At 41.4% G+C, this 12,750-nt stretch overlaps 5 protein-coding genes across 5 annotated transcripts; 2 read left to right on the forward strand and 3 right to left on the reverse strand.

The window, feature by feature from the left end:
* Positions 1–158: 158 nt before the first annotated feature.
* On the reverse strand, positions 159–2,141 carry I206_101844 (uncharacterized protein; the record flags this gene model as incomplete). The annotated part of the gene is made up of 12 exons (XM_019158761.2): positions 159–280; positions 338–362; positions 426–731; positions 792–850; positions 906–1,019; positions 1,086–1,137; positions 1,194–1,251; positions 1,306–1,546; positions 1,624–1,743; positions 1,808–1,862; positions 1,937–2,029; positions 2,088–2,141. 12 exons carry the CDS (start codon positions 2,139–2,141, stop codon positions 159–161), a joined length of 1,299 nt encoding a protein of 432 aa, XP_019008507.2.
* Positions 2,142–3,490: 1,349 nt separating this feature from the next.
* Positions 3,491–5,493, forward strand: I206_101845 (uncharacterized protein; the record flags this gene model as incomplete). Its single annotated transcript, XM_019158760.1, has 7 exons — positions 3,491–3,655; positions 3,716–3,799; positions 3,855–4,066; positions 4,147–4,660; positions 4,722–5,061; positions 5,131–5,376; positions 5,441–5,493. The coding sequence occupies 7 exons, from the start codon at positions 3,491–3,493 to the stop codon at positions 5,491–5,493; spliced, it is 1,614 nt and encodes a 537-aa protein (XP_019008506.1).
* Positions 5,494–6,357: 864 nt separating this feature from the next.
* I206_101846 (uncharacterized protein) lies at positions 6,358–6,789 on the reverse strand (the record flags this gene model as incomplete). The annotated part of the gene is made up of 1 exon (XM_019158758.1): positions 6,358–6,789. One exon carries the CDS (start codon positions 6,787–6,789, stop codon positions 6,358–6,360), a length of 432 nt encoding a protein of 143 aa, XP_019008504.1.
* Positions 6,790–7,294: 505 nt separating this feature from the next.
* Positions 7,295–8,416, forward strand: I206_101847 (uncharacterized protein; the record flags this gene model as incomplete). Its single annotated transcript, XM_019158757.2, has 1 exon — positions 7,295–8,416. The coding sequence occupies one exon, from the start codon at positions 7,295–7,297 to the stop codon at positions 8,414–8,416; it is 1,122 nt and encodes a 373-aa protein (XP_019008503.2).
* A 387-nt stretch (positions 8,417–8,803) lies between these two features.
* Positions 8,804–12,461, reverse strand: I206_101848 (uncharacterized protein; the record flags this gene model as incomplete). Its single annotated transcript, XM_019158756.1, has 9 exons — positions 8,804–8,974; positions 9,040–10,485; positions 10,543–10,773; positions 10,835–11,151; positions 11,213–11,493; positions 11,564–11,820; positions 11,886–12,210; positions 12,274–12,343; positions 12,404–12,461. The coding sequence occupies 9 exons, from the start codon at positions 12,459–12,461 to the stop codon at positions 8,804–8,806; spliced, it is 3,156 nt and encodes a 1,051-aa protein (XP_019008502.1).
* Between the last annotated feature and the right edge of the window lie 289 nt (positions 12,462–12,750).

Here is a 12,750-nt window from a genome sequence, read left to right on the forward strand (position 1 = left end):
TTTTCGGCTTATGGGAAACATTTCGCCGAATAATCGATCCAATCGAATGGCTTTAATCTTTCATTAGATCTGATCAAGGACACATAAATTATGCGAGACAAATTCCGTATATCGATCACACGTCATACATCTTGCATACGCTATATAATCAGGCCCCCCTATACTCGGGAAAAATCAATTCTCGGCGTAAGCCCTTCTGAGGTGTCAGAATGAGCAAGAATATCAGACTGGTATTCCTCTCTCAGAGGGGATTTGGATTTGACGCTGGTAGAAGATAAACCTGCGATTCTTATCAGGGGAAAATGCAAAATGGGCCAAATAGCGAAGTGTCACCTACCAAAAGGTGTAGTCCAATTTTGCAGCTTAACGAAACTTCATCAGTAAGATTCACACCTTCGGTATGCGCTTGAAAGGGTGTAACCTACTGGTGTCAACCTTCGAATTCTCCTTTCCTCAACACCTAAACTACTTATATCACCCTCAGCATTCTCGAGACGGCTATCGTGGTCTAGTGATCTCAAAGGTGATCTTTCGGTACCTTTCGTAAGTGCTATCCTCAAATCATCGTCTCCATCCCATTGTCCACCTTCTCGTAAAAGCGACATCAAAGTATGACTTGTTCTTTGCCCCGGAGAAACAGGGTATGCGAATGGGCTTTGTAGAGGAGGTTGACCGACCATTACGTTTTGGCATGGCTGTGAGGTCGGATTGTAATCTCTTGGAAGATATACCTGTCACAACTTCGTCAATTTACCATCACCTGCTTGATGTATCTAGAAACGTGGACTGACCATAACTGATATGATATTGGCGAAGAAATATGAACCAAAGCTTATTTGATGTAAGAGATCTATTCAATATATTCAGATTCTACATTTTACTGTATGTCAATTTCGGGTACTCACCACTAGCAATATGGTTCAAATTGATTTTCTTCTCATCTGTCAAAGCATCTATACCCAAAATTAAGATACAAGTTGTGAATAATGCTCGAAAGAAAGTTCGAACTTTATTCGCTTCTATAAAGCAGTGATTTGGTCAGCTGATATCCCTTTACAGCCGTATCATTGGATTGATTAACGTACGATGATAAAAATGTAATCTTGATCTCACTTCTGGTCCGGCACCAGATAATTTCTATCAACGTTTGTTAGTCACTATAGCAATCAAAGACTTGGTTAAGGGGTACATACTACATCATTCAAGAATTTAGGAAATTTGAATAAGACAATTGAAGCAGCCAAACAAACTCTTTAACCATATTGTATTAGTGATCAAACTTTTGTTGTGAAGTGATATACTTACAATGCTTCGATAGCACCTCCAGCAACGAACATTCTACCCATCTGACTGTCCATACTCTCATATCCTATCCATCCCGTACCTATGATAACGACAGGACTGATCATACTAATTCCCAACCATGTAAAGAAGAAAGGAGATCTAAACCAGCTTTTGCCAGTTCGAGGACGACGTAAAGCTCGCATGAGGTGATACCAATATAAACCTTCTTCTGCATTAAGGCTGACTTGAAGGGAGAAGGAAACTACATTTTGTAACATAGAATTTAGCGATTTTTTACTCGTATGGACCTTTAGGATTGTTGACTTGAGTTTTACTCACTGCAAACCCATATTGTAAGTGGTGTGTTGAATGACCTATAATGATCATCATATAGCTGAGTAGGTACTGGCATTGTTCCTTTTCGAGGTATATACATCCATCCCAGATGATACTTGACATCTGTGAGAACGAATGAAATACTCAGCATTGACAGTAGTTTATAAATACGATGACAACTACTTACATGCCCAACCTGCTCCCCAGATCAACATGCCAAGCTCACATATCACTAGCATCCACTGTCATTGGGTATAAATCAGTGTCGATTTCAACCTTACTTAATCGAATACTAGAAATAGATCATCAAGCTCACAGTCAATAATGATCTGAACCAATGTTTCTTTCTCGGTATAAGACATCTACAACCATCAAACTTATACGCATGATATAATGTATATGTTAAAGCCTAAACAATCTCTTGCAGACACTTAGTACTTTGCAGAAGGGAATATCTACTGACTCACAGTCGCTGATAAGATGCAGACCACATTGGTGTTAGTATCGCTCATCGTTGACATCTTGCATATCCATCTATTTAGGGCACTGTAAAAAGCGGTAACGAGTAGGAACCAGGTTGTTTATCAGGTATCAATCGAAAGACAATGTTAAATCGTCTTTCATGCAGATTTCCATTGTATCAGGAAAAGCGTTTGTCATCTTATCATCACGGTGCACCTCGCGAAATTGCCCAATATTGCCTCATAAAACATCCTTTGTGGTTTACACGACTTTAGCTGTGATAGCTGAACAAAGGAAAGATTACCTTGCCCCTTAGAAAAAAGGAATCGTTGTTGACCGATACAATGGGGATCAAATTATCCCACAAGAGCTCACCATTTCCAGCCCTCAAGGCTGTTTTCATTATATTTCATTTCAGATTGGGGTAGACGATAGTAAAGTGATAGAAACGAATTATCGCGCAGACGTACAGTATTTTGTACTCAAGTGAGCCGTCGTGTGTATCAGGCTTCATTCCAGCAATGTGATTCCTGCCTTTGTAAATGAACTTGGGTGTAATATACGGGATCTTGAATCACGCTCGCATTGAACGCCCTTGTTTGTCATCGGAATCACGGAACGGAAACTCGTCGGTCTTATACCTGGAGTGGTTCGGGTATGTCTTGCTGTACAGCGAGGTATGAACACCTTCACATCGCTAATTACCTTAGCCCTAGAGGACTGCTTCCGAGTAGGCAGATTTGAACCGTTCATTACCGGCAAACCGACTCTTACCGGTAGTGTCGAAGTATCTAAAAGGAAATCAAGCTTAGACTTCGCAAAAATTATGCCTAGATTAACAGCAATAGTGTCGGGTACTAAAACAAAATGAAGAAAAACTGTTCGCTTACCGGAACCCCTGAGGGCTGAATGACGTCTGTCGCTAAAGTTGCTCCGCGGTTGCCCCGGCCGATATTACCCTTTTGACCATAATCCTCAAGGCTGAAGCTAAAAGGCTCCGCTTAATTATCGAATGTTGTTAGCAGTTATTTTTACTGGGGCCAAGCCAAAGAGCACTAAACCCTGAAGCAAATGGAGTCAAGAAATTCCCACGCCTCGCTCAATTTTTTCGGTAATCACCTACATACCGCCGGCGCCATACTTCACATGCATCTTTTATGTCGTGAGACATACCTGAATGGTTTTGTATATTTCCAATATTGGCTTTTACTATCGGACCGATGCTCCCCGTATTAGTTTGCTAAAGATCAAACATCTAGTATAAATGTGTCTTGATGTGTTTCCCCCTTTGCCCCGCTTTATGATTACTCAAACCCCCCTCATAAACCCCAATCTATAATCTACAGAGGAGACATAGTCGACCTTAACAATAAGTATTCAGAACACGACCATTTAATCTGACTTCAAGATGTCGGGGCCTAAAATAGAAGATAAACCTGAAATATCTCATGTAGAATCGGGAGATGAACACATGAAACAACAAGGTGTTACTCATACTTCGGATGATGTACAGCATGGCGATCATGCGTTAAAAATGATGGGAGATGAACGAGTCGAAGTTACAGAAGAAGATGTGAGTGTTTTATCTCATACTTAATATCGAATAATCACTAACATACGGTCTGATTCACAGAACGCCAGAATAAGGCGTAAGACCGATAAAAGGATTTTGAGCATTCTCATGTGGGTATACTTCTTACAAATTTTAGATAAGACCGTAAGTTCTGTCATATCCCATCATGGATGGATGTATATACTGACCAGATCGGCAGGTTCTTGGATATGGTAACACCTTTGGAATGTCAAAGGATACTGGTCTTATCAATGGTCAATACTCTTTATTAGGATCAATCAACGCTATCGTACAATTAGGATGGCAACCATTCTCTTCATACTTACTGGTTAAAGTACCAGCTAGAATTTTGATGCCAGTTATGATCTTTGGTTGGGGTGCATCTCAAGCTTGTATGGCAGCCGCTCATAAGTAAGTTTTACAAAATCGAATTCCATTACTAGCTTATCTGGTACTATTTGCTCACCGGTTTATCTCTGCGCTTTTTTCAGCTTCGGTGGTTTGATGGTTTGTCGAGCTTTACTCGGTTTATTCGAAGCTGGATGTCTACCTTTATTCTCAATTATGACTGCTCAATGGTATCGAAGATCCGAACAACCTATCAGAGTAGCAGCATGGTATTCAACCAATGGTATCGCCACTATCGTAGCTGCTTTACTATCATTCGGTCTTGGTCATATTCATTCTGAAAGGATTGCCGGATGGCAAGTCATCTTCATGGTATGCGGTATTATTACTGTATTATCAGCACCACTAGTATACTATTCTATCGACTCAGACGTATCTACAGCAAGGTTCTTCACTGAACGAGAAAAAGCACAATGCGTTGAAAGATTAAGAGCCAACCAAACTGGTATTGGATCAAACGAATTCAAATGGTCTCACGCCTTGGAATTAGTTTATGATGTCAAATCTTGGATGTTCCTCGCTATGACTTTACTTCTTAATGTCGGAGCTTCCGTTACGACTTACTTTGGACCTTCATTGTTAGGTCAATTTGGTTTCGTAAGTTACAATCTCGAAAATCTGACATACCCGTCTATAATTTATTGATTATCTTGATTAGGACAAATACATCACTGCTCTTCTCAACATGCCATTCGGTTTCCTTCAATTTTTGGCCATCTTGAGTGGATGCTACGCAGCTCAAAAATGCAGAATCAAGTCGGCTGTCATAGCTGTTTATGTCATTCCTGTAATTGTTGGATTAGTTTTGCTTTACGTTGAAGGTACAGCTTCAGTCTTCAAGACCGCACCTGCTATGGTTGGATATTACCTATTATCATTCTTATTCGGTGGTAACCCTATCATCGTATCTTGGATGGTAGCCAACACTGCTGGTCAAACAAAGAAAGCTTTGATCATGTCAATCTACAATGCAGGTTCGGCTGCTGGAAATATCATCGGTGAGTTCTACAGAATTCTCTTTCACAGTCTCTCAAAGGCAAAACTGACAGGGTACCCTCTTTTTATAGGACCTCTACTCTTCAAAGATGCCGATAAACCCCATTACATTCCTGGTATCAAAGCCGTCTTAGGTATTTTCTGCGCTTTATTAGCAGTCATCGGATTTGAAGTTATAATTCTTTATTTCCTCAATAAACAAAGACAGAATCAACGTGTAACCAATGGTAAACCTAAATTTATCAATGATACCTCCATGTCCACGAAATACCAAGCGTATGGTCATGATGATCCTGATGGAATCTTGGGTCAAAATGGTATGTTTCACTCAATATCATCTCAAGTTTGTTTTAAGAAGCTGACTCGATTTGACTTGTTCAGCTTTACTCGATATGACCGATTTCAAAAATGATGAATTCGTATATGTATATTAAGGGACATCACAGTCTGTAAGCAAAAGGAATAAAGGGGAAAAACGATCAGCAACATGTAAAAATATTAGTTTGGTACAGTCATGCATTTCGTTTTGAATGTTTGAGCACATACTTCGTACTGTATACATATACTGCATACACATACACATACACATACGCATGGTAGAAGCCACAAATTGCTATAGGATACTAAAAGAACATGTGGGAATTGGAGATATCACTATGAGAGCGGCCATTCAGATTATCGACAAAAGCATAGAATAGGTTCATGTGGAAACGTGGATTAGTATTGATCCGATCTCTTCATCTCTTGATCCACGGCTGAATGTCCTGATATCCCAACACTCCTTCCCATTTTCCTGAATCGATATATTCCTCCATCGTCATAAAGTTGAACCTGTCGTAATCAGCCATCTGTTCCTCTTTCGGCTTGGCAAAAGGTCTGCTGTAACAGCGAAGGAAGTCGTGTTGCACTATCGTTGCGGACTTGAGTTGTTGCAGCAGAGATCTATGTACCTTATCATATCCAGAGTCATTATGTTGTGTGAATGCCTCAAAATTGACAAGCATGGTGGGAACAGAGGGAATTCCGCAGAGATGGTAAGCGAGAGTACTGATGTTGAACTTTTTCTTCTGCTCTCTTCGTTCCTCGATTTCTCTGCGAGGAGGATTACCGTCCTGGAAAATCAACGTGATCTGTTCGATCGTTTTGCGTGGGTGAAAGTAGGAAAAACAAGGTGGCCCATGGAACCTCTTTGCAGCTGTACAGATGTAGATGAGATGTTTAATACCTGTTAACATGTATTCGTGTTGAGCGACATCGAATGAGGGTCGACCCATATCGGGGGTGTGAATGACTAAAATCTACGGCTTAAGTTCCTTGATTATGGGACAAAGTCTAGGAGCGACTCCGTACAGAACAGTGTCGTGATGAAGAGAACGGAGGTTTGGGAAGGCTGTAACGTGAAGTATTGTTGCGCGGGGATATCTCCATTCCTTGCCCTTGCATTGACGACTATCATGCGCATCGACTCTGACGACCGCTGAGTGACTCATGAGTTTCCTCTTCCTAGTACGTGGATCTTTCCTTTCGAGAATGGTGAGGGCATTGGGCGAGAAGTAGGCGGCGACATCGAAACGTCCACTAGGTGTGAGATTGATGTCCTTGTATAGTACGGGAGCGGATAGATTATAGAACAGCTTTGAGACTCGTAAGCACTTTGTGAGAGCTTTTCGATCGGTGAACTCTAGATAGTCGAAGATGTAAGTAAGCAATTCATGTGGTAAGATCGACATGTTAGGGGGCCTGCAAGGCAGATCTCGTCAGCTCATTTCTAGCAACATAGCTTAAGCTGTTGCCACAAGCATACCTCAATGGCAGTATCTGGTGCTCGTCTTTCTTTCGTTATGAACCCTCTTGTGATGAAGAATCAGAAGTAATTAGAGAAGAGAAGGAAAGGAAATGCAGAAAAGAGTAGACAAACCAATCAAGCAGTGAATTATCGGATTATGCGGTCGAATGACATCAGTTGACTGGACTACTGCTACTACTTGGTTGATTAATTGGAGGTCTATGCGTGCGCACTGACACTATGTTGAATGTCAGTGCACTAATTACGCACGGAGCATGTTTCATCCCAATCTCTTGTTATAATTCTCATCACCCCGCCATTACAACAATTCACTTCATTCATTGATTCAGTACTGAATAGACAATCTTAGCATCTTGGACAATCATTTCGGACAGGACTTCTACCGCAAGTCACAAAGATGCCGGTGAGTACGAAACACATTCAATCGAATGTCCGCAGATGTCCCACAATGCATGGCTTATATTATCACACATCAGACCAAAAAATCCAAAATATCGATTACCTCTCCTCCTCTTCCCTTACCGCTGGAACTGATCTCACTAATCCTCACTCATCTTTATGAGGTCGACCGAGCGTCTCTTGCCACCGCGTGTCAAGTCTCTAAAGCAATGTTTCAAGTAGCAGCTCCAATTCTTTACCGACAAATCCATGTTTCGCCTTTGATTTGGCGTGATTCCAGAAATGATCATTCACCTGATAGGTTTACACCTACCGGGAAAGAGAAGACTAATACTAGAAAAAAGAAAATACTCAAAAATGCTGAGATTGTCATCATCGATTCCCATCATGCCACTTGGTGTGGGAATAAGTCATTCAAATATCCTAATCTCAAGACTTTAGTATTGAATTTGACTGTCAATGGCTTTGGTCCGGTTTTACACGGTAACGATATCCTCGAGAAACAGTGTAGTTTGGTCAAGTGTCTTCAACCGAAGAAATTGGTTTTATTCGGTATGACCTTAACAAGCATCACAACTTACGAAATGTTCGGTGTACCTCCAAAAATCTTTGAAAATATTGAACAGCTCACTTTGGTAGCTCCTATGGAACCCATCAAACCTAGAAGCATCTGGGGAGGCTTCTCAGACATGCCAAAACTCAAGAAGCTTGTATGGATTTTTCATACCGCACATCCGGCTTTGAAGTGGTCATCGGGTAGTCAAGCTCTCTTGGGAGAAGGTGGAGCACCAAAAAAGACAGATTTAAACGCTCTGGGGCATTTCCTTCGAGAAGTGTCCGATATACCAACTTATGTGGTCAACTCTGGGTCATTGCATCCGAATTACGTTGGCAAAGTAGCCGGATCCAAGGTAGAGATTAAGGGTAATGTCGTAGATTACCTTGAAAACCTCATGTCCGAAGGCGAGATCGGGCCGTGGTTCAGCTCGGGCTGGAAAGAAGGAATTTCAGACACGGAGAAGCAGGAGAAGAAGGAAAAATTCCGAAAAAGATTCGACAACATCCGATTCATTTCAATGAAAGAATACTTAGAAAATCATGATTGGACAGGTGAGATTTTGCCTGATGAAGCTAAGCTTTGGATTGCCTAGCCCAGTGAGTACATTCGCGCTTCAAATCGAATAATACTTACACATTCTAAATTTCTTTAATTCGCAGATAAATGATCGTCGATATTATTGACTTTCAAGAGTTAGAAGAATTGGTTGGTTGCAGAATGAGTCATTATAAGAGTATTGTTGTATGATAAGTCAGATGGTGCGCATGATCCGTCCGGTCATGACATGTCAATTAAGAAGTGTCATGCATTCAAGTTAAAACCAAAAGTACAAACTACAACCCAATTTTTGACCCATTATTACAGTTCCCAGACTGTAGCAGGGCATCGATAAGTCCGGGTAAAACAATTCGATTAGACTATTACTACAATTTTTATCCTTTTTCTTATTCCTCATACTGTACAAGATAGCCTTTCAGAATCATTGTAAAAAACCTGAAGCTTTCCATTGTTTGACCCATAAAGCTACGATATCAGAATCAACAGCTTTTACATTTTGTTTCATTGTAGGTGAAGAAGCTTCAACTTTTTTGACTTCGAATTCCATATGAGGTCTTTCCGTCTTATTACCAATTCGATTTTGGTAGAAATTCTAGAAAACGGTTGGATATAGTCAGCACCAGTTACAGTAGAACCAAAAAGCCGTATTCAACTCACCAAAAGTTTATAAGTTGGATTTGAAGTTACATCTGAATCAGATTTAGCCAAGTTTTCTAACCATTTATATCTATCTACAGCTTCGAATTTTAGTCCACCTTTTTTAAGACCTTCTAATATATCATTCCAAGAAGCAAGATGAGCATTGAGTACATGATATACATTTCCACTTGAAGGAGGTAAAGTTTGAGAATTATTTAAAACGATTTCAGCAATAGTTTGACCGGCTTGATCAACTGGTAACCAGGATGGTTTTTCTTCTAAGATAGGTAATGTTCCCGTAGTATTTGCAGATCGGAACATGAGTGGCCAAGCTTCAGTCTCATTCCAAACTCCATTTTCAGTATCACCTGCTAATTGACCAATTCTTAAAACTCCAACTCTAGCCTGAGTTTCCTTTGATGCTCTTTCCATAATCTTTTCTACAACCCATTTAGATCTACCGTATCCCATACCACCAGCAGTGATTGGTGAATCTGGGAAATCTTCGGTCACTACTGGATCGGGTCTACCTTGTCGAGTACCAACGGAAGAAGAGAAGTAGAAAGCAGGTTTAACCTTTTTGGGTGATTTCAAGGTCAGATTTAATAAGTTGACTGCTCCACCAATGTGTTCATCGAAAGAATTGATAGATAGAACGAAATTGACAGGCCAAGCGTTATGTATGACCGCTGTCGACTGTAATCTTAGCAAGTCGTATTGTTCGGGCGAAAGACCGAGATCAGGCTTGTTGACATCAGAAGCAAAGGAGATGATCTTTGATTGCGCCTCAGGTGAAAGTTTCCTCAATCTCTGGGATAAGGAGTCTTGCACTCTCTTGAGGGAATCTTCATGAGATTTGGCTCTCGATAAACATATAACTTTGGCAACGTTCGGTTGTCTGACCAATTGATCTAAGATGTGAGCACCCAAAGAACCAGTAGCCCCAGTAAGAACTACTACTTCTCCTGTATGACCGTTGATTTGAGCATCAGCAGGACCACTTGAGCTTGCATCTTCCTTGACAAATTGAGAGGCATATCGGTCAACCATCCCCAACATAGTTTTATGAGCGACTTCAGGAGAATCACTAGCATCTTGACCTGATTTCACTGAGAGAAGGTAATCTGCCAGAGCAGATACGGAGGGATGTTCGTAAACAATATTTTGACCCAAATTAACGTTCTCTCCGAGCTCAAGCGATTTGGTGATAACGTTTCTGACTCGAGTAGCTTGGAGGGAGTCAACACCGTATGCGAAAAGATCGGTAGTGGGTGTCAAGCCAGTTGTAGCCTTTTCACCAAGTGCAGTAAGGATAGTATCGGTGAGGAATGCTTCCATTTCAGGCTTATCAGAGATATCTCTCTTTGGTTGACCGGTACCATGTTCAAATCGATCGTAGATCGCATTGATGAGATCGCCGAATTTCTTATAACAGGCCGGTCGAAGAATAGACATTTTGGTAGCCTAAATTGACCATATAAGTATTCGAGCGCAACGACAGGGATAGTTTTATCCACTTACAACTGGAATCTCGGTACCATAAGGTAAGATGTCAATCATTTCTGGAAGTATTCTAGAATGTGTAGGAGCATTGGCATTAGCCTCAGCTACCACAGACCAAATTGCATCGATGTATGCCTTCTTATCTTGAGCGAGATCTTTTCCTTGTTCAGAAGGGAGAATCAAAGCACCGGTTTGAGGTCTAGCATCACCGAATACAATACATTCGGCGACTAATGGTGAATTTCCTCGCTGTACATAAAACACATTTAGCATCGCTTATTATGAATAACATTAGATAATCGTGACTTACGATAGCTAATTCGATGGGGACTGGGTTAGTCTTCTCACCCAGGGTTTGCGTCAGAGTGTCATCCAATCTACCAATGTATTTGAACCAAGTCTTGTGCTCTGGATGCTGTAGAACCAAATCCTTTGTACAGTATGCTCCGTCTTCCCTGTTGCTCATGATCTTGGCTGGCCAGCCATCTCTAACAACAACTTCGTAAGTGTCTGATCCTTGAGGAATGAGTTCCAAATAGTCCTGGATTGGGCCTTCAGCTCGAAGCCAGTTCCATGCTTTGTCATTGGCGTAATCTGCTCGTCGTGAAGTCATCAGGGCACCAGTTTCTTCGAGGCTCACGGAACATCAGCTTCAACCATTGAGCATATACGTATGCAAAGAACTGACCTGTTGTACCGTAGAACGAGATCAAGTTCACACCAGCTTTCACTAATCTATCACCTAGATCATCTGGTACAGCAGCGCCAGCGAACGAAACAGCATCGAAACCCGCCAATGCTTCTACACCTTCGTCGGTTTCCGCCAAAAGCTTGAGCACGTATGGAACAGCGAAATGCTGAACAGGGGGAGTGGGCGAGCTTCGGATTATTCGACAAATATTAGCTGAAGTAAGGGGAAGATTAGGTGGCATGAGGGTGAAAGTCTTTCCATGGTAGAAGCATCGGAATCTAACAGCAGGATGGAACGTCAGTCTCAACTATTCGTTGCGAGTCGAAACGTCTGCAATAATAGACTCACATTGAAAAATGACCAAAACCATGGAATAACGGTAAAGCAGAAAACCCGGTCTTTGGTAGTGATTGAGCAGCATTGGCAATCAAACCATAATGTGAGATGAAAACCGGTTTTGGAAACCCTGTTGATCCTGAAGAATGTAATACAACGCAAGTTCGTCTTGCTTCTTGTTCTGGGGTAAGAAGGGCTGGGAAAGGTTGTATCTTGGCATCTCGTACTCCTCCAGGACCCCAAAGTGGATACCTAGTTTCTGGTATAACCTTTACAGTTCGCCAAGATAAGCTAAAAGAAACGACTCAAATACGGCTAAGTGAGAAACGCTTACTTCAAGCTGTATACCTTCCTTTTCCAATGTAGCCTGAGCATCTTTAGCAGTCTGCTGGAATTTACTTCCATATATCAAATGTGTACTTTTGGTTGCTTTGCATAAATGCGCTACGGCAGCAGTGGAATTGTTGACAGATAGCAATAAAGCTGTTAAACCAAGTTTCGCAAGTGCGATTTCAAGGAGTGTTTCATCTATTGCTGTTGAAGTGAGAACGGCTATTATCCTTTCAGGAGGAACTTCTCCCGATGAGACAGATGGCTGTATGTTCAATTTGGCATAATGAGCGGCTAATCTGTCAACTGCACGAGCTATATCGGAGAAACTGGTGAAATCATCGACACTTAGCTTTGTTATCTTCAGGGAGAACGCTGTTATTTGTACTCACGTCAAGGTCATCAACTTCTCTCCAAATTCAGCAGCCCCAGTATGCACTGCAGGAACATCTCCTTGTTGCTCTGTGGTGCCATTCCAAGGTCAGCAGGATTCCCGGAATATTCGGAAAGATTATAACTCACCGGCTCTGAGCGTTATCAGCTCCGTCATAGACTTAGCATTGAAAGTAGGAGCAGGCATCTTGTCTTGGAGTCTCTATAGCTGTCTTCGATTGGGAAAATAAGTTGAAGAAGGGTGGAAGATTGGCAAGACATGACGCCTTGTCAATATATATTACGTTCACATTTGGTGCATCGGAACGTCCGGTTAAATTATCGAATGGATATCGTTATCGAGTGGATCCCGGGTGGATACCGATCCATCTTATGGTATAACTGAAATAAAGCGTCTGCTTGATCCATCTTACGTAAAATTGTACAACTTCTGCGATATATCGCCATTTGAGATCGGGTACTTGTAATAAGACAAC

Source organism: Kwoniella pini, chromosome 2 (genome assembly GCF_000512605.2).
Source record: "Kwoniella pini CBS 10737 chromosome 2, complete sequence".
Lineage (NCBI taxonomy): Eukaryota > Fungi > Basidiomycota > Tremellomycetes > Tremellales > Cryptococcaceae > Kwoniella > Kwoniella pini.